Source organism: Mytilus californianus, unplaced genomic scaffold (genome assembly GCF_021869535.1).
Source record: "Mytilus californianus isolate M0D057914Y unplaced genomic scaffold, xbMytCali1.0.p SCAF_6, whole genome shotgun sequence".
In the NCBI taxonomy this organism is placed as follows: domain Eukaryota; kingdom Metazoa; phylum Mollusca; class Bivalvia; order Mytilida; family Mytilidae; genus Mytilus; species Mytilus californianus.
Genome location: NW_026262712.1, coordinates 95,164,451 through 95,190,876, shown reverse-complemented (window position 1 = coordinate 95,190,876; position 26,426 = coordinate 95,164,451). Strand labels below are relative to the sequence as shown.

The 26,426-nt window shown below is 33.1% G+C and overlaps 1 protein-coding gene across 1 annotated transcript; it reads right to left on the bottom strand.

Annotated features, from left to right (window-relative positions):
- Nucleotides 1-14,830: 14,830 nt before the first annotated feature.
- LOC127705220 (GTPase IMAP family member 7-like) lies at nucleotides 14,831-24,218 on the bottom strand. The gene is made up of 4 exons (XM_052209535.1): nucleotides 24,114-24,218; nucleotides 22,837-22,966; nucleotides 17,863-18,697; nucleotides 14,831-16,252 (listed from the first exon to the last, which is right to left on the bottom strand). The coding sequence occupies exons 2-4, from the start codon at nucleotides 22,907-22,909 to the stop codon at nucleotides 16,240-16,242; spliced, it is 921 nt and encodes a 306-aa protein (XP_052065495.1). The 5' UTR covers nucleotides 22,910-22,966; nucleotides 24,114-24,218; the 3' UTR covers nucleotides 14,831-16,239.
- Nucleotides 24,219-26,426: the final 2,208 nt, after the last annotated feature.

Here is a 26,426-nt window from a genome sequence, read left to right as displayed (position 1 = left end):
ACCAAGTTCACAACATAAAAAAATGCGATTGGTACATTTTGACCAAGCTTTAATACAAAACGACAGAAACGATTATGAACGATGAAATCCCCAAATTTCAGACGCATAGTAAAGTATAGAGGCCACCATGCTGTTAAACAAAAAAAATGCTTAACTATGTTTAATATAAACTCGCTCGAGAGTGCCGAATAAGAAAGAAAGTGCCCTTGCTCCTTGCTGAGAAATCCTCTTCTGTGAGTGCAAGAACTTTCCATTGAAATGTAGCAACATGACTAACTATACATATGAATTTACAATTTCTAGCTCCTGGTTGTCAAAGAAAAAGCGGTTAATAACTAATTTACACCATGATATTATTAATTGTAACTGCAGAATGATAGTTTTCGATAATTTAGGAGGAGGTATTTCAGTAATTTGACCCTATGCTATTGAAAAGCATGATAAATGCAAGGTGTCCAATTTCATTTAACAAAATCATGGTGTAAATAGACTTGCGAGTTTTAAAAGTCATCTGTATCAGTGTGGCGCATTGTAAGAAGGGGATGACCATTTGATACTCTGGGAGGACAGATTTTTTTGCCGATTGAATATTTATTTTCAATTATTGTTGTTTGGACAAAAATATCAAACGAAATTAGAACAAAATACTTCACTTTGTCAAAATCTATTAAAATTACAGATTTGCACCATCTTTTAAACTGATCATATAGTTAAATCCTTAGAAATACACAAAATTTGTTACAAACATGAACCGTGATCCAATGAATTTTAGTAAAGATGGGGAAACTGTTAACAAATGTCCTAACGTGAAATAAATTTAAGTAAACATTGTATATCCCTTTCTGTATTTACTAAATATAATAACATATCGGCTTTCCAGTCGCACTCCCGAAATTTGACTCCCGTCATCACTTGCGACTACATTGCAGTCATTACAGTTAGATTTGTTCTCGTGCTGAATATTCAAGTATTATTTGCCAATCGACGTTTAAGCAACTAACCAGTCAATTATGTTTAAAAGTATAAGATCATGATTGCCATACGACCTTCAACAATGAGCAAAATAGTCAGCTATAAAAGACCCCGTCGTGACAAAATGTGATCCCATCAACAAAGAAACCATTGTTCTGACTTATAACAAAATAAAATGCAAAAAACAATGTAATGCAGGCAACAACCATGACAACCACTGAATAACAGGATCCTGATTTAGAATAGACTGGTCTAAACAGTACAATTCAATTTTTTATTACTTTGAACAGTACAGTTCATTAGTATAGTATGCATAAATATACAATTGACAAGTTAACAAAAAAAATAGTGAGTTCAAAAAACATATGATACATATGTCTTAAATATTTTTTCAACACTTACTCATTAAATAAGTACTTTTCAAAATTACAAAGTTCCTTATTGTTTTCAACAGAAAGTAATTGTACAGTATTAATATTTCCTTATTAACTTCTTACGTATATCAGTATATTTTTTGACATCGTAAAATAAAATGAAATTCTTCCTCTACTAAATTTAGATCACACATAATACACATTCTTCTATTTCTACTAATTCTATAAAAAACGATAAGTTTCTATACATAGATTGTGTGAGGACAGACGAATTTTCGTCACCCATCAAGCAGACATTAAAGGAATACATTTTCGTAAATAAAATTTTAATTTGACACAACCTATACTTATATATTCTATACTTTGACGTTGGTCATATAACGTTGTTTGGTTAATTGTAACTATCCAAACTAAGAAACCATTGGTTATCCCAGTAATCATTCATACCAAGATCATATAACAGTTGTTTGATACAATTTGCCCAATAAGTACATTTTTTTACTATTTTCTACTAATTCTTTGAAGCACGACTTCATAATACAAGTTACACTGCCATGAATTTTAAACCATAATTAGAGCATCCTAAAACTTTGTTTATATCACAATGGAAGTCTTCCTTATTCATAACATACCATTACATAAGCAGTCGGCCTCTTAAATCCTAGTAATGTTTTACAATAGTCCAAGTCAACCTTTTCTTCATTTGGTGCTCCTTTTTCTTTTCTTTTTTTTTTCATTAAACTGGACATAATTATAAATCACTTTGTTGGCTTGGATGACATAATCATCTACTAAATAGAACTGATTCACAATCATTAAATTGTTTGACATAATTAATTAGCGTCACTCATTTAACTAATTATCTTAGAAGTGTTAATTGTAATCGACTGGATTCAAATCAGTGAAGCGTGGGTTGCCTTTGAATGACAGTCACTGATTCCACAAGCTGACCACTGAATTGTTTTGATAAGAACCGTTATGGCTCATTATGAGTAATCACCTTGAGTAGGTATAAAACAGACAAACTGACTAGAGCAGCTCATTGTCAAAGTGTCTTCCAGCAGTTAACTACTAATATACACAAATGGCTTATCGACAGAACGTACCATCCAAGATGTCTTTCAGCATTGAAGAACTGTCAAAGAGTAGCAGGGTCATGAATCCCGTCCGCACTGATGCAGTTGTCAATCATATTCACGATATAAATCTACCAAACAACAGCCAGTCATGTACAGCAGATATGATGCTTTCACTTACCAATTCTGTTCAGCGTACTCAATGCAAGAGGAAACGACAAGACTCATTACATTCTGATGACAACAGCTTTAGCTCTACAGACTCTACATCAAGAGATTGTACTTCACCTGGTTCATGCTCAGATAACTCTGATAAGTCCGACCAACAAACAAAGAGAGCCAGAACTACCTACACAAACTCACAACTGGATGAATTAGAACAATACTACAGTAACAGCAAATACCTCCAGATTCGACCAGTGCTTGCCAAGAAACTCAAACTCAGTCAACATAAGATTAAATGGTGGTTCCAGAATCGAAGAATGAAAGAAAAGCGTCACATCAAGAGTACAGGCTACAACGGTTCACCAGAGTTGTCACAATTCGTTGGTGTAGGTAAACCTGGTTCCCGAATGATCACAACAATGGAATCCAATGGTTACAATAGTCAGCAGTTATACTCACCCTTCACTATGTTCTCGCCGTATATGAGTGGTATGTCACCGTTTATGTATCCTGGTTATAGTCAGCAGTTCTACAGCAGTGTATTACCACAGTCAGTGCAACATAACAGGACTTGAGGACTTGAAATTAGCTTTTGACACAATATGTGCTTCAACTTTGTTAAAAATATGTATTTGTATTTGCTTGTTACATTTGTTTTGTTAACGATGTAAATAAATGTAAAATAGTTTATTTATTGCTTATCTTGTCTTATTTTTGTTTGTTTTGTCAAGGAAATAATGGAAATAAATATGTCCTTAATTTTCTGATTAAAACATGAAAATGTAGTTACCTCTTTTCAGTACTGAAGCATGCTTGGAGGTGCAATTATGGTGACTTTTTGTTTGCTAAAAGAAGTTAAAAGGTTATTAGATATAAAAAGGAGATATATTTTGTATCCTTCAACAAAACAGCAACCCAAATCAAATAACAACCAGTGGCGTAGCTAGGCCATTTTTATGTGTACGCCCGAATTTCATCAAGGGGCTTGAGGTCTGGGACAGAAGATCTCCTGGTAGGGAACGAAACCCCCCCCCCTGGACGTTCACGCGTTATTGAGAAAGAGATATTGGTCAATATCTGTTATTAAAAACCCATCAATAGCAACATACTTGGTCGGTTAAGAACAAAACTTTACGACAAAGGAGATGATTTCAGCCTCAAATTGTGAACTTTTCTTTTCTATGTAGCAACATTCCAGCAGCACCTGCATATGGAGTATATACCTGCCAGTTGATAAGATATTCAAGAGCTTGCATTTCCTATCATCATTTCCTTGATAAATAGTTGCTGCTTACAAGGAAGCTACTGAACCAAGAGTTCCAAGTGGTGAAGTTGAAATCATCCCTTCGAAAATTTTACGGTCGGCATAACGATCTTTTCCTCTAATGTCATCTACCGAATTAGACTGATCACTGATTCATCACAGGGTTTGCACACGTGGAGCAGAATTTGCTTAGCCTTCCGGAGCACCTGAGATCACCACGAGTTTTTGGTGGGGTCCGTGTTGTTAAGTCTTATGTTTCTTTATGTTGTGTTTTGTATACTGGTGTTTGCCTTTTCGTAGTTTTTCGTTTTTTGCCATGGTATTGTCAGTTTGTTTTCAACTAATGAGTTTGAATATCCCTATGGTATCTTTCGCGTCTCTTTTAGAGTCTAATCTGGGTTTTTTTTAAAGTTATATTAACTCGCATGCTCGTATCTTAAGAGTATAACGAAATCAGAGATATATATTTAATTAGATTGGTTTAAAAGGAGGTGTGGGGTAAACAATCAATCGACAAAAAATCAAAACTTTATAGAGATAGTAAAAAAGCAAGTCTCCATTTCAATGTTGTCGTTCTATTAATTTGTTTTACCTTGTCTAGTTTACTCACCTTTTTACACTCAAATTTCATTAATGAACACATGTCTTATTAATTTTCATATATGGTCAGGTGTAACGTTAAAATAAATATTGAACTGTAACATAAAAATGCAAGCCACATCGTATCTCAGCAGATAATGAATTGCTTTAAACAATAGTAAACTGAGTAGAATTCACAGTAGATTCAGATTTTGACAAAAAATGAAAAAATATTTAATATAAAATATGAAAACAACACGTTATTAATTTCATGCGTTCGAAGCGCTTTTCTGGATTTACCTTCATCAGGAACGCTCAAAGCCGAATATTTCAAAGCCGAGGATGTATAAGAACCGAAACAGTTGCAGAGCTACATGTATATGACCTAAAAGTACATAAAAATAATATGATACCATTTGATTAAAAAGTATATTTCGTCACTTTGTCTTTTATCTCCAATTACAAGTCATTGAAGAAAAAAAATTCAAGGCTCGTGTGCTTTTAATTAGTTCTTATAATTTATTTGGGTTCAAATATTTTTTTTCTTTAAAATTTATGTGCACGCCCGGGCGTTTTGACGTAAACGTAGCTACGCGCATGACAACAACTAACATCTAGAGGTCAATATACAGTCTTCAACACTAGGTGTTTTCACAATATGTCAATCTCCAAATTTCATACAGCAACATCACAGACAGTACAAAAATCCCCATATTGTGCAATCCTCAGAAAAAAACCAAGAAGAAACATATTATTCTTGTATCAAATTATAAATTATTGAATTGGCTTACATTTGAAAATAATCATGATTTTAAAAATAACGGATTGAGCAATAGCAGCACTTAATTTATTACATTTATCAGTCAGTCTTTTAAGTCAAAAGATGTGATTTAAAGGACAACTCTTAAACTTGTTAGCTTTTTAAATTATATTTCCATTAAATTGATTTATTTAATGTTTGCTTTAGGTCCCGTGGCAAATATTTCATGTATGTTCTGCATGGTCGAGAGCAAATTAACAATCAATATATAATAAGTAGGTCCTGCAATAGCGATTGACCGGGATGAAAGGTTGAAAAGTTGAAATGCTACTGTAAAAAGAGGGTATATTGGATAGAGAAAGACATTTAGCTTTGCGACAGGCCACCTTCATCCTGTCAAATAGTTGTTGCAAAGGTTCTTAACGTACAATAGATAATGAGTCAGTCCTTTTATACGTGGCATCATATTTAACGCCTCCATTCTGATCGGACGTTGCACAGCCAAACGGACGTCCCAGTTTGACAAGTGGTATATTTATACTGACAGTCGGAAGAAGACCAAGGGATGACCATATTTCTATATCCCAGTCAACCCTTGAAGTTTATTTCCATCAAAAGCTGTATTGATAATACTTTAAGGTGAAATTATACTACCACAATTATATCACTATTATTCTGATTCAATCTACTACAACCCAAAATCCTCCTAATACAAATTGAAATTCCAATATCTACAAGTAGAACTTAGAATTTTGATTTATGCTAATTAAAATCCAGTACAAATCAGAATACCAATATCAACTAATAGACATTGGGATATTTAGGTTTGTACTAGGAGGATTCTGTGTTGTACTATATTCCTAGTAGGATACAGGATGTTACTAAAAACAAAAAGTGAGTTTGAATCTGGAATCTACTAGATTTTTTGTTTCGCCTTGACGGAGTCAAAACAGCGAGACTTAGGTATCAACAATTTGTTCAAGTTTGTGATTAGGTCTGTTTAAGGGGAAACACTTTTAAAAGTTAAGTCAATGATATTTGGTATGCAGTTGTATAAGCATTGGTACATCTCATTTCCATGGAGATTATTTGGCCCTGCCTCCTCAGTCATGGTCTATTGACTTTGAAACTTTTGCATAGTTAATTACAAGTTAAAATTTGTGATTAGGCCAGTTTAAGGGAAATCACTTATGATAAGTCAACGATTTGGTATGCAGTTGTATAAGCATTGGTTCATCTCATTTCCATGGAGTTTATTTGGCCCCGTCCCTTCAGTCGTGGCATATTTCATAGTTTACATGTTAAAGTCTATGATTAGGTCAGTTTAAGGGAAACGAAGTCAATAATATTTTGTTTGCAGTTGTTTCAGCATTGGCATATCTTATATCCCAGAAATTATTTGGCCCTTTTCCATCAGTCATGGTTCATTGACTTTAAGTATTTTGCATAATTTACATATTAGAGTATTGCTATTTTAATTTCAACATTTGCATTTTACTATTAAAAGAGAGGCGAAAGATAAAAAGACCAACAGACAAACAACAATACACAAAACACAACACAGAAAACTAAAGACTGAGCAACACGAACCCCACCATAAATTGGGGGTGATCTCATGTGCTTCGCAAGGGTAGGCAGATTCTGCTTCACATGTGGCACCCGTCGTGTTGCTCATGTTAGTACAGACCCGGTAATAAGTCTAATTCGGTAGGTCTCATTCGGAGAAAGGGAGACGGGATTGTAATTACTACAATTGGAACATATCCGCTATCTTCTGTTGAATTATATACAGACGAGACATATCTCTGTGTCTACAGTTTATTTTTATTGCTTTTTATGTTAACTGATACACATTTGATATTAAATGAAAAAAAAACATAGATATTAATACAATGCCATTTTCAATACTTTATTACAAACAAAAATACATAAATTTTCGTAAAATTCTTTTTTATCTATGATTTTCAATAAACAAATTGACTGCATGCGAGAACGAGGTAATACACATAAGAGAAGTGATCTCAAGAGAACTATGCCATTACTTTAAAAAATAATAGAAGAGCAAACAACTCAAGTATTGGGGACTTTTTACAGACGGCACACAACAAGAGAGAACAACTATGTTGATAAGATAAAAAAGAAAGTTCATGGCGTAATAATCATGACCCAAAATCACTACACGAACATGAAAAAACAAAACAAAGCAAACCGGCTTGAAAAGCTGTTCTTCGTCTCAAAGCCACAATGAGGCTTTCGGCTTGGTGCAAAAATTCTCACCCCATTGCAATATAAAAAATAAATAAAACTGATATGATTTGCAATGTGACAAATATCCATATAGATCAAAGGACAAATATGTGAAGAATTACTGATCAATCTAAGTAAAAAAATGAGAAGATGTGGTATGATTGTTAGTGATACAACTCTCCATCAGAAACCAAATGACATAGAAGTTAACTATGGCCTATAAGATCGTTAATTATTCATAACGATACAGGAACAATTCTGCTATAACAGGCCCGATACCACAGTCATATTGTAGTGAATTTCTCTGTAACAATTAATGCTAAAAGTTCAGTTAGATTTTTGCAAAAATATTTTGGGTGTCAAACAATGTACCACGAATGTAATGATGTATTATGAGCTCGGTAGATATCCTTTGATATATCTTAGATTGTATAATATTATAAAATACTGGTTTAAACTTTTATCAACGAATAATTGTATTCTTAAAAATTGTTATCAAGAACAGGTACGGAATCAATGTAGCAACTAACAGAAATAGATGGATTCATCAACTGAGGTATTTATTGTTTAATTTGGATCTAAATGACTTTTGGTATAACCCGACATACTTACGAGTGTCATTTACAACATAATTTAGTTGTAAATGACACTCGTAAGTATTTTACCAAAACTAGAATATTTGATCAGGCTAAACAATATTTGAATAATTATTGGACAGCTCGCCAAAGTGGTTTGTATCAATTCTGTGTTTTACCTTACTAAACATGTGAATTTTAGAGTGTATCTAACGAGAATAAGATTGTCTTCACATCATTTATTTGTTGAAACAGGCCGATACCACGGTGTTAATAGATCATCAAGAAAATGCACTCTCTGTACTTTAAAAACAATAGAAGACGAATTTCATTTCATTCTACAGTGTGATTGTTATAATGCAATGAGGAGACAGTACATTAAGCCATATTATTATATGCGTCCATCGTCATTTAAGCTTGTACTGTTGTTGAGCATAGAAAATGTAAAAGACATATGTAACCTTTGTAAATTTGTAGAAAATGTAAAAGACATATGTAACCTTTGTAAATTTCTTTTCCATGCATTTCTCGTTTTTTATATAGATTAGACCGTTGGTTTTCTTGTTTGAATTGTGTAACACTAGTCATTTTGGGGCCCTTTATAGCTTGCTGTTCGGTGTGAGCCAAGGCTCCGTGTTGAAGGCCGTACTACTTTGACCTATAATTGTTTACTTTTTACACATTGTGACTTGGATGGAGAGTTGTCTCATTGGCACTCATACCACATCTTCGTATTTATATTTAAACTTAGAACAGACTTGTTAGTATCCAATACTTCATATAGGTCATTATTCTTCTCGGATGTATTCATTTGTCAGTTATGTATGCATAAGGTATTTATTCGTCAGTTATTGTATTTGCATATACATATATATTACATGTCATTGTGTCGATGAGCATTGTTTGCTTAAAGTAATAAAAGAATTGACATAATTAATAAACAAAATTCTCAATGAGATTTTTACAGTCTAGTGTGAAATTATTTTAGAACAAATTTTATAAAAATTATAGTAAGATCTACAAGCTCCAACTCAAAATATGAAAATTTTATGATAAGGGGGTCTTCAAATCAGTCGGATAGCTTTGCAATTTAATCAGTCTACTTAATATTTTATGCATAAAATCTATTTTTTTCAACATCTTTTATTCTTTTTTAATATATCGATAGAAACAGAAACATTTATACAAACTTATAAATCACTGTTTTGGCTTGGATAAAATAATCATCTATTTAATAGAATGATTTAAAGTCGTAAAATTGTTTGACATAATTAATCAGTGTCACTAATTAAACAAATTAACTTGGAATTGTTAACTGAATGAATGGATTTAAATCAGTGAAGCGTGGGTTCCCTTTGAATGCATATAAGCTTGCCACTGAACTGTTTTGATAAGAACCGTCATGGCTCATTGTGAGTCATCAACTCGAGAGAGTATAAAACAGGCAAAATGACTAGAGCTGCACATTGTCAAAGCGTCTTCAAAGAGTTAACTACTAGAGTGAGTAGATTTTCACCTGGACGGACGTGTTTGCTATATGTCCTGTAGACCAAGGTGAATAAAATGTCGAATACTTAAATCATAAACTGATGAGTTGAGAATGGAAACTTCCGACCAACTACCAGAGGAGATTACTGCAGTTCTATCACTCGTAGAGAATCAACCCGCCGATTGGACTTTAACTAAACGGAATGGAAGATACTCCATGCAGATAAAACGGCGACAAACATCACAAACGCCTACAATCACGAAAAAGATGTCATCAAAAGCGCGTCAAGACAGGAATCGCCGTCGACGACAAGCCTTCCTCCTTCGAAAACAACAGGAGTCTGGTGAACCGACAATAAACACCGAGGAGCAGGTACATACCGCACCACCCCCAGTTGTCGAGACAAAGGAGTTACCTACACCAGCCATCAATGATGATATGGATACCGGTACACCTATCTCGCAAATAGACAGTAATCTATCAGCAAAACAGACTATAGCTGAAGAGAAAAAGAAAAGAACGACTACAGAAGTAGATCCCGCCCGACAGGGTGTCGAGGGTCGATCTGAAGTGGATAAAACTCTACAGAAAGAGAAAAAAAAGAGACAACTAGACGCTCGAAGCTACACCAAAGGACTAAAGGTGAAGAAAGTATGCTTGGATCTTCCACAAACTATGTATGTGATGGATATTGTCGACAACGACTTGTATCTGCTCGTCAATAGCGTTACTTTGGAGTTGCACGACTTCATCTACAAAGACCAGAACAAAGACACGTACCAATACATCAAAAGAAGTTTTGACACTTGGCTTGATGTTAGGAACAGCAAGAACTTTCTATTCAGTCAAGAAAGGATGCAAGCAATAGTGACAATTGAAGGTCTTTCCACCCATAAAGATCTATTTTGATATAAAAATATTAAAATTCGGTTTAAAATATTATTTCCAGCGTCAAATGATAGCTTATTGTACACTGATTCCAAAAATATATGGTTTCTATACATTTTTTTTTAAATAAGGGAGATAATTTGTTACTTCCGGTTTGAAAAATGTTACTTTTGGTATAATTTGAATGTTTACTTGACACTGATTCCAAAAATATATGGTTCTATATACTTTTATATTAAATAAGTACAAACAATAGCTACTTCCGGTTTACACAAGGTCACTTCCGGTTGGATTTTTCAAGGTCAAATGGCTTGTAACCTAATGCAAAGAGTCCCATGGCTTTATCATGTATACATATGAGGTAAAAGCAAAGGTCAAAATCTAGAACGTCAAATTTACCTATGACCTTGAGCTCAATTTCAAGGTCATAAACCAAGGACCTCAAATCAAAAGACCCTAGGTCTTACTTATATATGGTTAATAAGTTATATCACCATACGCGTATTTTTAAATACAAGAGGGGAGAAAACTCTAATTTAATGTTAGCGCACCCTTTAACCAAAATGTATGTGTTACGACATGTCGCAACTAACAATTTAGTAATAATATGTTGCCGATATCTTATACGGAGTGAAAATAAGCCAAAATCAAAATTCAGAATATGACCTTGACCTTTGACCTTGACCAAATTTTCTTTTTTTTTTTTGGACCAAGGACCTCAAATCAAAAGACCCTAGGTCTCAATCACTTATGGTTTACCAGTTAGAAATGCATATCACTTATATCAAATGCATAAGGGGAAATAACTCTCATATGGAGTCTCCGGAACGCTTCGGTGAAAACCAAACTCAACATCCTGAAGATATAGTGAGCAATTTGGTAAAATAAATTTGTCGTAATCTTTTACGGTTGCGAAGGAGTAGTGGCCACAAGAAAAACAGTGTTTGGGGAGATAACTCTTACAACGTAAAGTATTCGGTTAAGCGGTTGTCAGTTTCAAAAGCGTATAAACTGTTCGATATCACATACCAAATATCTAAGCGACATCTTATGAAACAACAATACTACGCAAGAAAAAAAATAGGCGGAAGAAAAAAAAAAAATAATAATAATCAGAACAAAATCAATAGGTCTTTCCACGGAAAAGTGGAAAGACCTAATTAGTTTAGAATAAAGGGCGAGATAAGCCCCAAGACCTGTTAAATTCCCGTTTGTTATACTTTGTGTTAAAGGGGCGAAATAAGCTCAATCCCCTTTTTTGCCCTAAAAAAAGAAAAAAAAAAAAAAGTTAACTACTAATGAACTGATGAAATTAATCATTTGACTAATCGAATACTAATAGTTAAATATGTCAGGAAACTCTCATAATGTCTGATGATGGCAGTGAAACACACCAACAACAGCCCGTATTATCTGGTGATATCTTTACCATTTCGCATTTGTTAGAACACCAAACCGCCGACTGGGTTTTATCAGCTCGGAATGGAAGTTACAAACTTATAGTAAAATGGACACCCGGGAAGATAGCGGAAAGAGAGGGGTCGACATTACCACCAAAAAAGAAGTCATCAAAGTCCCGTTCTGAAAGGAATAACCGCAAACTGAGGGCATTTTTGGCCAAAAAGTCCGAGTCAACTGCAGAGATTGGAAATCCAGCTCTATTTTTAGACACAGACTTCTCAAAACCTGATGAGCTAGGCATTACCGCTCAACCAATAGAGACAGATTCAGCAACGGACGCACAGATTGAGTCAGTTTCTAAGAAAGATGAAGCTCCTCCACCACCAACAGCCACATCATCGCCAAAAGGTCCCGCTTCCTCTGGAGGTGCCGAGGGTCAATCGACAACTGGTAGAGAAAGAAAGGAACGCCGCAAACACAAAAAGGGGGAGATAAGAATACAACACATCACACTAGACCTTCCACAAAAGACTTACTTACTTGAAGTGGAAGGAGAAACAACGATACTAAAAGCCAATTGTGACACCTTAAAAGAACAAGGGCTGATAGAGAAACACGAGAATGAAGCCTTTTACAAGGAGGTCAAGAGAAGCCATGACCATTGGTTAGATGTCAGAGATAAGAGGAACTTTCTCTACTCAGAACAGCGAGTGAAAGACATCGAAAAGATAGCAGAACAGAATAATTTGTATCTGTATTTATTTAAATAAAGGGCGAGATAAGCCCAGGCCCTATTAGATTGTTATACATTTTTTTGTTAAGGGGGCAACAAATGCCTACCCCCCCCCCCCCCCACCCCCCCCCCCCCCCCCCCAAAAAAAAGAAAAAAAAAAGTTAACTACTAATGAACACAAATGGCTTATCGACCGAACGTTACAACCAAAATGTCCTTCAGCATTGAAGAACTATCAAAGAGCAGCAGGATTCTGTAACCGTCTGTACTGAGGTAATTGTTAACAATATCCACGACAAATATCTACCAAACAGAAGTCAGTCATTAACAGCCCACATGATCCTTCCACTTACCATCTCAACTCAACGTCCGCAATACAAGAGGAAACTACTAGACGACTCATTGCATTCTGATGACAACAGCTTTAGTTCTACAGACTCGACATTAAGAGATTGTACTTCATCTGGTTCATGTTCAGACGACTCAGCCAAGTCCGACCAACAAACGAAGAGAACCAGAACTGCCTACACAAACTCTCAATTGAATGAACTAGAACAATACTACAGTAACAGCAAATACCTCCAAATTGAAGATCGTCAAGTGCTCGCCAAGAAACTCAAACTCAGTCAACATAAGATTAAATGGTGGTTCCAGAATCGAAGAACGAAAGAAAAGCGTCACATCAAGAGTACATGCTATAACGGTTCACCAGAGTTGTCACAGTTCGTTGGTGTAGGTAAACCTGGTTCCCGAATGATAACAACAATGGAATCCAATGGTTACAATAGTCAGCAGTTACACCCACCATTCCCTATGTTCTCGCTGTATATGTGTGGTATGTCACCGTTTATGTATCCTGGTTATAGTCAGCAGTTCTACAGCAGTGTTTAACCACAGGCAGTGCAACATAACATAACTTGATGATTTGAAATCAGCATTAACACTACATGTGCTGCAACTTAGTTAGAAAAGATTTATTTTGTTTGTTATATTTGTTTTGTTAATGATGTAAATAAATGTACAATAATTTGTCTATTGCCTAACTTGTCTTGTTTATGTTTATTTTATCAAGGAAATTGTGGAAACAAAATGATTAGGCTGTTTTGCTTCTCCGATGTATTATGTCATGTTGTGTTATAAAAAATGTATTTGTATTTATTGCACTGATAAGCATAATGTGCTTAAAGTAATAAAGAATTGTATTCAAATTCCTTTATATGTCCCCAACATACAGCTAGAGTTCAATAAACGGTCTTCAAACAATATGTCAAGCTCCAACTCGCACCCGAGTTTAAAACGTAAATGAAATTTAGAAAGACAGTAAATATCTGCTTCACTCAAAATTCTAATACAAAAAAAGAAAGAGAAAATATAATAAAAGCCCACAAATGACTAAGGACAGGCACATGGACAATTTCTTTTCTTTTTCTTGTTTTATTTTGTTGATCTCGGAACTCTACACTTAATCTCGATTACTTGGATAAGTAAATGTAAATAAAATAATGAACAGATAAAGCAATTATTTTTATTTTAAATAAGTATATATACTTTGAAAAAAAAAAATGAAAATATTGTATATAATAATTCTTGTAAAATGATGTTACATAAAAATACTGAACAACAACGAGAAAAATAGTTTATTGTGAATTGTATGAAATGCCTAGATTTATGAATGACAGATCATTTACATCAAAGAATGAAACGTCAGATTTTGATAAATAATATATCTGTACCTAAATGAATACAAGGCTCGTTCGAAAGCACGGTTGAGCCAGAAAGCAAGCCTTATGATTTTTGGGTCGACTTGAACTAGAAGGTCTAAAATTGAAGCCAAAATGTATTGCCTTAAATTTGTATATAGTGGACAAGATAACAGAAAGTACGAATAAGTTTTTTAGTCACCACAACTTTTAATCTTTAATGCTCCTATGTACTTTTGAAATCTAGCTTAACATAAAAGGGGTTGAAGTTACATAGAGGACATTCAAATTCATAAGTCGAAGAGAAATGATAACGCCATGGCAAAAAACCGACCAACAAGTCCACAAAACACAACATAGAAAACTAAAGACTGAGAAACATGAACCTCACGAAAAAACCCGAGGACGATCTCAGGTGCTCCGGAAGGGAAGGCAAATATAGTTCTACATATGACAGCCGCCGTGTTGCTCCTGATTCGGTAATACATCTCACTTGTAAATGTCTCAATCGAGTAGTCCGAGATTACTCTGACGTCCAACGGCTGTTTTGTCAGACAAGCTGGGGCCGTGGGACCACGGCCCCAGCTTGTCTGGCAAAACAGCCGTTGGACGCCAGAGTAATCTCGGACTACAATCGAGGGACTTCTAGAAGTATGATTCACCCAACTGGGATCGTACAGAATATTTAGAATAAAATACATCAATTTCTGTTTATAATTTCACTTATCTATTTTGGTTTTTAAGATAACAATCAGAAAAAAAAATAATGTGTATAAAATCTTATATGGTGTGGATTAATAGATTTTGACATGTTTAACCTTTGTAGATCTTGTTTATTGGTCATTTTTACTAATAACATTTGTCATGGTCTATTTATTATACTATTCAAGATAAAAACTAAATATGGGAAAATTATCATTTAAGAGAAATTTTGCGTTGATGGTTATTTTTTGCTGTTAAAAGTTTCAGTCTTTTTATTATGGATAACAAGTTATATAAGTAAAGACACTGGAAAACTGTTAAACAAACCATAATTTGAGGCAATAACTTCTATAAGCAGCATACTGATGATTCTCTCTATCTACTATAGTTTTTGTCAAAAACGTGGCAACTGATTTTTGTTTTGTTTTGTTAAATTGTCTAGCGGATCATTTTTGCTGTTTAATTCGACTGATGATTTTGGTCGTTTGGCTTAATGTCGATCTGATTTTGCTGATATTTTTTGCTGGTAACAAATTCTTTCTATCTGCTATAGTTTCTGTCCAAAATACAAAATTGGGTAAAATTTGTATTAAAGGAGTCAATGATGTTTTAAGATATTTACATTATTTGTAGGTTATAATCAAAACACAAAAAAAATATTTCACCATTTAAGGGAAATTACTGATATAAGGAGTAGTCTGACAATTTAATCAAAATAGACCTTAAGCAGATCTTGACATTTTACCATTTGTGCCCTGTCAAATTTTCTGTCTATAACAGTTTTCAAGATATTAGACAATACTTGCATTTTAACCCTTCTGTTCTATTCTTAACCGTGAAAGTCAATGCTGACTATGCGGTATGGGCTTTGCTCATTGTTGAAGGCCTTATGGTGACCTATAGTTGTTAATTTCTGTGTCATTTGGTCTCTTGTGGAGAGTTGTCTCATTGGCAACCATACCACATCTTCTTTTTTATATCAAAGATCAGCTATCAACATCCATTTGACACAAATATTAAAATACAGTAAAAGACAATCATTATTACTTTGGACTGACACAGTCATGAACATATGGCGGGCTTTAACTTGGTATTGCACGTTTATATGCCGAGCAGTGGGGTAACAGAATGTAAATTAGAGAACACACAAGAGACATCAGTCCAATAAAAATACTTATCACTATAATAACGGTGTACTAGTAATTCATGTTAAAATACAAGAATGTGAAAAAATAATTATGTACACGCTATACCGGTGCTGCAAGCAACTGCTTCTAGAGAAATATTCTATTGTCTTCAAGTCCATCAAACTCATTACAGAATGGTACTGAAAAAATGAAAACATACCAGTGACAATATATTACGATATTTTGTTCTTCCTAAATTCAAAAAGGGGCTTTTTGTATACTAGTATCTTATCTGAAGCTTCTCTTAAACCATCTACACAAGAATAGAATTTTCAACATAAAAAAAAAGTGTAGAATTTTGATAACTGTTTTCATATATAATGGAATTGGGTACATGGTTCCAAATAAAAAAAAAATCTCAGATTTTCCCTAATGTTTATCGCACCAAAAACATTGATTTCAGACATACAATTTTTTTTATTCTCGTTCTGCATGAAATTGGTTGTCAATTTTTTCATCATTTTCCACAAAATATATTTGATCCCTTTTTTCAATACAAAAGGCATTTTCTCTTTTTCCGACTTGGTCAGTTATATTTAATCATATTCACTTGCTTTTATTCGTTATATTTGTTGACTAGTATATATATATTGATCACATTTACTGTTGTGATGGTGGTGGCTGTTTGACGTCAAGAGGCAAATGCGATGCAAATTTAGAACGAGAACATGTAAATGCCTGTTTTGTACTAGACATACACACTCAGTCGGATTTTTAACGTGCTGGTTCAATATGAATTAGTCCGTAATAAGATATGGCAACCTAACTGGACAATTATTCTGACTCTGTGCCAACCAGCCATTGTTCTTAATTCTTAATGCTGTAGCAGAACAGCATGGATCAAACTCACGACCTCTCACTTTCAAGGCGAGCACGCTACTACGAGACAACCATGTCGAATACATTTACTTTTGAGTGTCAGATTCCTACCTGAAACACACTCTTTTTAGGCTGGTAGGTATTACAGTGCATTATTTGTCACCTTGATTAGTGTTTGTCCTTTGCTAATTCGTTTTCAGTAATATCTAATTAATTAAATTTTCAAGCGATTCAAGAATTAGCGGGAAACATTAATTTTGTATTAACGATGCGAATGATCTAATTTAGTTGCTTGAATATTTTCATGTGCGGGGAAATATTTTGAAAGACATCACTTTCTATCCAACAGTCGTAATGTCAAGTGTCTTTTTACATTTTTTTAAAAAGATATGAAATGTTTTTTGCATATTCTCAAGTATTTTGTTTGAATCATTATAGATTTATTTACATACTGGCCGAAGTGTACCTCCCCAGTGAAACAGTCTTACGAGCATTGGATTTTGGACACAGGTTTTCAACTTTTCAGCAATATATATTCAGTTTTTATTGTAGTTTGACCGAGATAACTCGTTTTAGTTGATTGCTCCTGGCTGACAGGATCGTCAATTATAGAGATTTTGTCATTAGATGGTATTTGACTTAAAATACAGTATACAGTATACGAGCATTAATTATGATAATATATTATTGTTATGATTTATTGTACGTAAATATGCGTTGTATTCATGTATATTGTTTAAATCATTTATAAAATCCGGCGTCCTTCTAGCTGTTTGGGTAATCGGCAATATGAGTATATATATTAGACTCGTATGGGATTGCTACGTTCAAACTTCATTGTTCAACATGCAAGTTATTGTTCAGGTACTTTTCAATTTTATGTGAATCTTGAGGGTACAAAGTCACTTATCATAAATTTAATGTTACCTACCATGTACTATCCTTATCAGAAATCTGTTTTCTGATATCATCACGGACTTTCTCTAATTTTTTCTCGTATTCTTTTTTCATTTCCTTAAGTTCTGTTTCCCTTTCCTTTCGCATCTGATCTTCCAGTTGCATTTTCGTCGTTTTCTCGAATTCTGCTTGCTTTTCCATGTATTCTTGTTGGATTTTAAATTCGATTTCCCTTTCTCGTACCTGTATTCTTTCTTCTGCTTTCATAAATAGAGCATCAGAGTAATATGCTAATTCGTTAGATCTTTTAAGTGCTTCGATCATTGTTAAAAGACCATTAATTTGCTCATAGCTCTCTTCTTTATCGAATTCATTGTTGAAAAGTATAACACGGTTTTGACAGTCTTCCAGGAAAATTTGGAGACCCATTGGAGATTTTTGTAGATGGTCTTCAAGCTTTAACCCTTTTTTCTGTAATTTATCACCATGAGTGAAAACAACAATCACTCGGTCCTTCATTTCACCTTCGAAAAATCTCAGAAAAGCCTTTATTGCGTTTGTATCTTCGTCTCTAAATCTACCTATTTCCATTACATAAAGAACAGCATGTAAACCTGGCGCCCCAATATGGACGCATCTTTTTATTTCATTTTCAACGCCAGTTGGATCAGTTTCTGTGTCAAATATACCCGGAGTGTCAATAATTAAAACATCTCTTCCAAGTATCCTAGCCTTCTTTTGTTGACATATTTGTGTCAAACTGACAGCTTGCACACCAGATTCGAAAAATTCTTCCCCGCACAAGGTATTTGCAGTTGCACTTTTTCCAACGCCCGTTTTCCCCACTAAAGCAATCCGCAGCTCAGTTTCTAAAAGTATAGATTTTTCCTGATGTTATTTACAGTTGAAATATATGCTTAAATCCACTTTGGGTTCTAATGGACCATTGTCTTTTTGTTGTACATAAAGACTATCAAAATGGGACGTTTACCGAACTGTTTTAGATTTCATTTAACGTAATTTAGGGAAAGCTGATAAATTATTAAGTCAGGGATTTCGTTACCACAAATTAATTAAACCATTTACCAAATTCTTTCATAGATACAAAGATTTGGTTAGGAGGTTTGGCTGTACATATCGCATCCTATTTTTTACGGCGTTGTTGTTTATAAATTCTAAATATTTTTTTTGTCATGCATCCGATTTCACCTTGAGAGATGCACACGCCTGATGAAGCTAGTTTGTCTAGAGAAATATTGCGTATGTCTATTCAAAATCTAATAGAACTTTTTAATGTATCAATTAGCGTGTTTAAGTTATATTCTTAGACATATATATTTGTTGTTTGCATTTTTTCTTTCGAAACAACTTGTACTGATAGAAGAAACCAACTTGAATGACAGTCCATGCTGGTTAGTAAATCTTATACAACTGAGGTAACCAAAAAATACATGTGGCTTTATTAGCGTCGGATTAGTTGCTGAACTTACAGAAAAAAAAACATTTCCTTTTTTGCTGTAATTATTGTTTTTTTATTATTATTGTTGCAGGTGAAAAAATTCGGCTAAGGCAATCTTTGTCTGGGGTACAATATGCAACGTCGACTACATAAAACTACAAAGCTTGGGTTCGCAATGTTGATTGTACCATTAGAATTCTTATTCAAAATCTCTAAGTAAAATAAGGAGATGTTGTATGATTACCAATGAGACAACTATTCAGCACAGTCCAAATGAAGCGGTTTGAGCAAATATCGGTCACCATATACGGCCTTTAACAACTTAGAAAGACTCAAGCCGTAAAGTCAGCTATAAAAGGCCACGACATGACTAAAAAGGAAACAATTCAAACTAAAAAACAATAGCTTATTAATGACAAAATGATAAACGAAAAACAAATATAACAGACAGCAACCAACGACAACCATTGATTTGCAGGCTCCTGACATGGGACAGGCACATATTGAATGTGGCATGGTTAAACATGTTTATGACCGCTCAATCCTCTCCCTAAGAACGAACTATAAAAAAACAGTTGGAAATTGCTGGACTCATCAGATTGGTACGAAACATATAAAACAACTTACATAAAGACAAAAGACCCAAAGTATCTATTAAAGAGTACTCGCAGATACCGAAAGCTAGTTCAAAGCCAATAACAACTAAAAATAATGTTATCCCAGACTAACGTATCAATCAGTAAACGCCCATGGATTAAGTGTAAAGATGTCATAAACAGTCAATGAAAAGCATGACCTTGTACAATCCCAAAATATAAGTGCATAATATCGACAGGATTTTGGACCATAAGTATTCATAAATGTATAGCAATTTCTATTTAGTTATGCTTGAATATATCAAAATCAATTTTAGTACCAATAAAAACAATATTCAAAGATCTCACTTCGGTGTTAAATTTATATCCTTTAAGAATAAATTTATAACCTAAATTATGGGGCTTTATAAACAACCATACCTTCAAGATTAGGACGTGATATTATCGAATGCTAGTTCAAGGCCAATAACAACTAAGAAATAAACCACGTGCTCCTAGTCTAAAGTGCCAACCAATACACATCCAACGGATTTAGTGTAAAGATGTCATAAACATTTCTTATGGATGTTCGCTCCTCTTGTTTTTTAATTTTTGTCAGATATTCAGAATCCTCTGGTTTTATCCATGTAGTGCCAATAAAAAATTTTCTCGCTTACCTCTACTTTTCTTTGCTTTTCATTATTTTATTACATATAGTTTGAAAAGCAATATTTCAAAATCTTATAAAATCCTTGTTATTTTTTTATTAGTTTTTGAAAGAAAAAAGGTGTCAATGCTAAACGTATGAAAAATCTAAAGAGAATCATTTTCAATGACTTATATCTCGAAAACAAGGACATGGACCCGTCATTTTTTTCTGCTTATTTCCTTCCATTATTTACATACTATCAATTTATAACAGTCTTTTCAAAATCTTGTTATTTTGAAAAAGAGGAGCGAACATCCTTAAACATTAAAATTTGAAATAAAATAAAAATGATTTGTTTATGCAATATGTTGAAGAAAAACATAAAGGAAACATTGGAAAGAATAGTTGTGTTTCATTAGTTTAGGTAAATGATATTTTGCAAATAATTCCTTAACACAGCCTAAACCTTTATGAACCATTCAACTATATACCAAAATACATATATTCAAACACATAATTTAAGGTTTGCCGGTTCGCATTAAAAAAAACGGACTCGATCGAAGCATTTTTTTTTTCAAAATCGGAATAATTGCTTTCTTTTTTAATATAGTTTCTGTTGTATTTCACAGGCGATTGATTTGGATAATTTTGCACTGAATATTCAATTTTCTATTTTTACACCACATACGGAACACTACTAAGATTGCCTTTCCTTGTTTCGGACGAATTTATCCACTCTGAAAATATTCCTTATTTTACTATCTAAACTAGTGTAATTACATTATTATTTAGGGGCCAGTTGAAGCAGATACTTATAAAATGCATTTGATAGATATCTTTCTAACTTTTTTATTTAAAGTATAATATATCGTAAAAATTGTTTAGTAAGATTTCCAGGTTTGATGATGACTTAAATTGCTTAAATACAACACAGGCGCTTGGGTACAATATTTAAATATCTTTTTTTCATTGTTTGCACTGAGTATTCAATTTTCTAATTTTCAACAACATACTGAACACTATCAATCTTGCCTTAACTTGTTTTGGACACATTTATCCATTCTAAAAATATTCCTTATTTTACTATCCATACTAAAAGACAAGTTGTTTTTTTAATAGAATAGAGAATGGAAACAAGGAATGTGTCAAAGAGACAACAAACCGTCCAAATAGCATAACACAGCCAAAGACCATCAATTGGTCTTCAATGCAGCGAGAAAATCTCTCATCCGGAAGGGGGCTTTAGCTGGCATAAATAATAATGTAAAACTTATATATTTCATTTGTGTATACGGAATACAGTTAAGTTTTAAGAAATGTCAATGCAGCAATTTTAAAACTTTTATTGCTTTTCAATTTTTAGTTATATATCTATATATATATATCACTATTTACGTATTATTAAGAAACTGAGGTTCTACTCCGTTAGGCAAAGTTGACCTTAGACGCATTTGACTATTCTCTTTATGTCTTTTGTTTATACAGTTCCGTATTATCCGTATGATCCTACGTAATTATACATACCTGACTATCATATGTTGAGATTTGAGCGTTGCTGTTGAAGGTTAACCAAGAAAGGCGCTTTAATAAGCAAAATATTCTCAAGAGTCTGAAATATCTCAACCTACACGTCTATTTATGCATTTGTACTCCAAAATAATGCAGTTTATATAATTTTTTTGACAAGCTTTTAACCTAAGAAGTACCTGTTGAATGTTGTGGCAGAGCAGTGCAGTTACATAAGGATAAACAATACTATTGTCTACTCAATAAAGTGTAGAATGAATACTATTAGAACGAGATACTTAAAACAGCTCTGAATATCTTGTGTTTTATGCTTTACGTGTTTTGATTAATTAAACAAAAATGAAACGAGATAGACATAAGAAAGAGTGAATAAACAATTCTTGTTTAACAAAAGTCAGTTGTCAAACAATAAAAAGTACGAATCATTCTTTTATTTGTTAGGTGACGTATATCCCACAGGCACATTCCCTTTTATGCATAGCAATTGGATGCTTTTTATGTAAATGTTGCTGTTCAGTTAATATGTTAACAATTAACATAAAAATTAAAAAATATAGATATATAAATATTCATCAATAAACAATAAGGAAAAGAAGTGTACATTGTCAATGATACATGAATACTTAAGATTGAAGAATTAAAAATATAGGATATGAAATATATATATGAGGTTTTAGTGAATTATCTATTTTTCCATATTTATTTTGTTACCTTTGGGTAATTTCTGTTAGTCTTGATTCAGTTGGATGAGTTGACATATAATTATACTAATACATAATTTAAAATCATATAACCTACCGATCGCAAATTTGCTTTTCTGTTTAGCCTTTACAGCTTCCAGAGGCCCCAGTACAACCTGGGCACCATACATTATCAATTTCAATCACCAACGCTTTAACTTGACAGTACAGGTATATCAAGAAAATCCCTATTTGGAAGAAAAATCGATTTAAGAATTGTATTGATAAGTTGTTATAGCTGGATATACTTCAGACAGGAAACGAAATATATTGTCAGGAAACTCGGGATAAGAAAAGTAACAAGTTGGAAAATAATTTAGAAAGAAAACAAATATAAATCTAAATACGAAGACAATTATTCAAACAAAATTCCTCTAATATTCCTCTAAATTTTATTTACACTTCTTTTGTCTCTGATTTAAAAACCAATATTTCATAATATTAATTATATCAGAGACATATAATACAATATTGTATTATATGTCTCTGATTATATACACAGAAATTTGCATTACAATCTGAAATATTTTTACACGCTTGGTTTTAAACTGCCAGATCAATCAATAGAATACAAAAATAAAATTGAATGCGCAGAGCTCACAACAGTCTAATAATCATGAGTGGAAGTCATCCACTCATAAATTTTCTCAGCCATACCCTTAAATTTTCTCTTCCACCCTTGGGGTTTTCAGCCACACTCTTAAATTGTCTCCTCCACTCTTGAGTTTCTCATCCACACTCTTAAATTTTCTCCCCCACCCTTGAGTTTCTCATCCACACTCTTAAATTTTCTCCTCCACCCTTGAATTTCTCATCCAGACTCTTAGATTTTCTCTATCAGTATTATGCAGATAACCTGGGACAATGGTGCAACGAAACAACACAAGAACAAACTATTCAAAACAAAACAAATATGAGAAACAGTAATAAACGACAACCTGTTATCAGATTGACCCATTTAATTATATTCTTATCCTTTTTTGAAGATTTTCATTGATATAACTAACCCCTTTACATCTGATAGGACATCATTTTAAATAAGATTGATGTTTTATTTTAGTTGTGATGCTTACAGCAAGATTAAACATTTTTTTCAAGAATGTGAATATAAATATCTATTCATAGTCGTAAATGATTTCTATATATTAAACAAAAAATGTAAAAACCGTATGAGAACTTTACAGACAGAAAATCATCCAGGTAAATGAGAAAACGAAAATAGCATTCACAAAATTACCAAGTTAAGTTAACATTAACTAGAGAAATAAGTTTTCAAAATGATAAAAGTATCTGCCTTATATCGTTTGAAGAAACGACGGACCGATAAAAACATACCTCATATGATAGATAGTTCGACTGATATGCTTTTACTTCCCTGTCTTCTTCTTCTTTAAGTAAACCCCTCCAGCGTTGGAGCACACGCAGCTAGCTGTGTTTCCTTAACGGATCAGTTTAAAAAATGTTCAATGTTCAATGTTCTATATTTATCGTCCAATCAAATATTAAAAATCCTGCAAGTTTCTCAACTGTTTCATAACAGTGGGAAATCTGCAGACCATTTGATTTGGTGAATGTTTCTTGGTGTACAAGTATGTAAATTCTTGTATGTAGTTTAAAATCGTCGAACAAGCAGTACTACTTCTTTAACTGGAAATAAATTGAGTTATTAATAAGTTAATAAAACAATCATTTTAAAAAACCTGACAAATTTTGTTAAGGACCCATTCATACCAAATTTACTTTGCAATAGTGATACATTTGTTTGATCCCCATGAAGTATCCGACATGGCTAAATGTAAAACGTAACTTACTTACATTTAATTAAGGAATGACTGTAATATTTTTTCTGTCTATTCGAAATAACATCAAAAATGTGGTGCACACTGAATAACAAGCTTAGCGGGTTATTTTAAAGTGTGCACCGCATTTTTTATGTTATTTCGAATAGACAGAAAAAATATTACAGTCATTTCTTATAATTTAATTCTAAATTCCATTTAAACCGTAGTAAACCATGAAAAAAACGTTGATGACGTCACGGTCACATGACAAAGTTATGTCTATGAGCTGATGAACAAAACAACGTCAGCCAATCAGAAGACGCGTTACATCCAAAATTAAATTATAAAGAAATGAAAAAAAATCATTTAAAAGATCGGTAATGGGCTAATTTTATTAGATAACTTAGGAGAATGTATGATCCTCTTTACGAATCTCACAGTTATAGTCCCAGACATATATGGCGCAGCTTACTGGCTTAGTGCTTCTAATAAACATTCTTCTAAAACAATTTATGATTAATGTGGTGGAAACTTACCAGACTTTAGCGACATCATTATATCAGAGACTTTTCGCTTCAAATCGAACGCAAAACAAACAAACAAACAAACAAATACTTTATTAGAGTCTCACCTGTTTAAAACATTTGATATAAAACATGATATAATGATAACAGATCAATTGATAAAATAACCACTCTAAAAAGAGTTAGGAGAGACTGTAAAACACACATTAAAAATACATTTATATTACATATATAACATATATCAATATATCTTAGCATAAAACACTATAATATTAAAAAGCAATTCTTTTATAATCCTAATCAGAAGATAAAAAAAACAAAACACCATATACAGTTATTACGAGTATAAAATACACTTTCTCTTAAAAAAGTACTTCATGGCAAATTTTGGCTGTGAAATAGCAATTCTGTCGTTGTGAAACATAAATACAAACTATTCCTCATTACACAAATCATTAAAACTACTTTCTATAATACATACATTGTTAAAAGGTCGTTCGCAAATCTGCGTATTCTAGGCATTCTAACAACACATGTTTTTCATCTTCAATCACATCTAAATCATTTTTTCTACAATTCAAACAAAACCTTGCATTTACACCTATACTTTCAGATCTGCCAGTTTCCATTCTAATTGGAGCAACACCTGCTCTAAATTTAGCATATGCAAACCATATAATAAAATAAATTATTATGACCTAGATTCTGCGCCATAGTATCCAATACAGTGAAGGATGATCCAGTCCTTCATCTTCTGTTGAAATTCCAAAGGCACATAGAACATACCTATGATTATTCAGGATTTTCTTATTGGTAAGTGTCGTGGAAGTATATGTTAAGTTCCAAGTGAATTATCAATACCTAATTCCCTTATGAAGCAGTTTATGTAATGTGATTTACACATAAAAACGGAGACTATAACAATATTCTAGATATACTTACTGAAGGTATGAAAAGATGATTGAAGCTTTTATTTTTCTCTTGACAACATTTATTTACAATACAGTGTATCAAGGTGTATATAGTTTGTAGGTATTCCTATGGGCACCAATTGCGCCCCTGTAATAGCAGATTTGTTCTTGTACTGTTATGAATCACAGTTTATGGACAAACTCAGTAAAGACCCCTCTAAATTGCATTCAATTGATAGATCCAACAACACTTATCGTTATCTTGATGATATATTTCGTTAAATAATCAAGAATTTTCTAAATACACTGCCAAAATATTACCCAAAAGGAACTTACTTTAAATAAATCTAATATAAACGGTAATAACTGTACTTTCCTTGTTTTATATATTTCAGTTTTACACGGGAAATTCTACACAAAAATTCACGACAA

Coding starts and splice junctions, on each gene's coding strand:
- LOC127705220 (XM_052209535.1), bottom strand. CDS start 22,909: ATGTATGGTGCCCAGGTTGTACTGGGGCCTCTGGAAGCTGTAAAGGCT. Junction 18,698..22,836: donor GAAAAGCAAATTTGCGATCG/GTAGGTTATATG, acceptor CTATACTTTTAG/AAACTGAGCTGCGGATTGCT.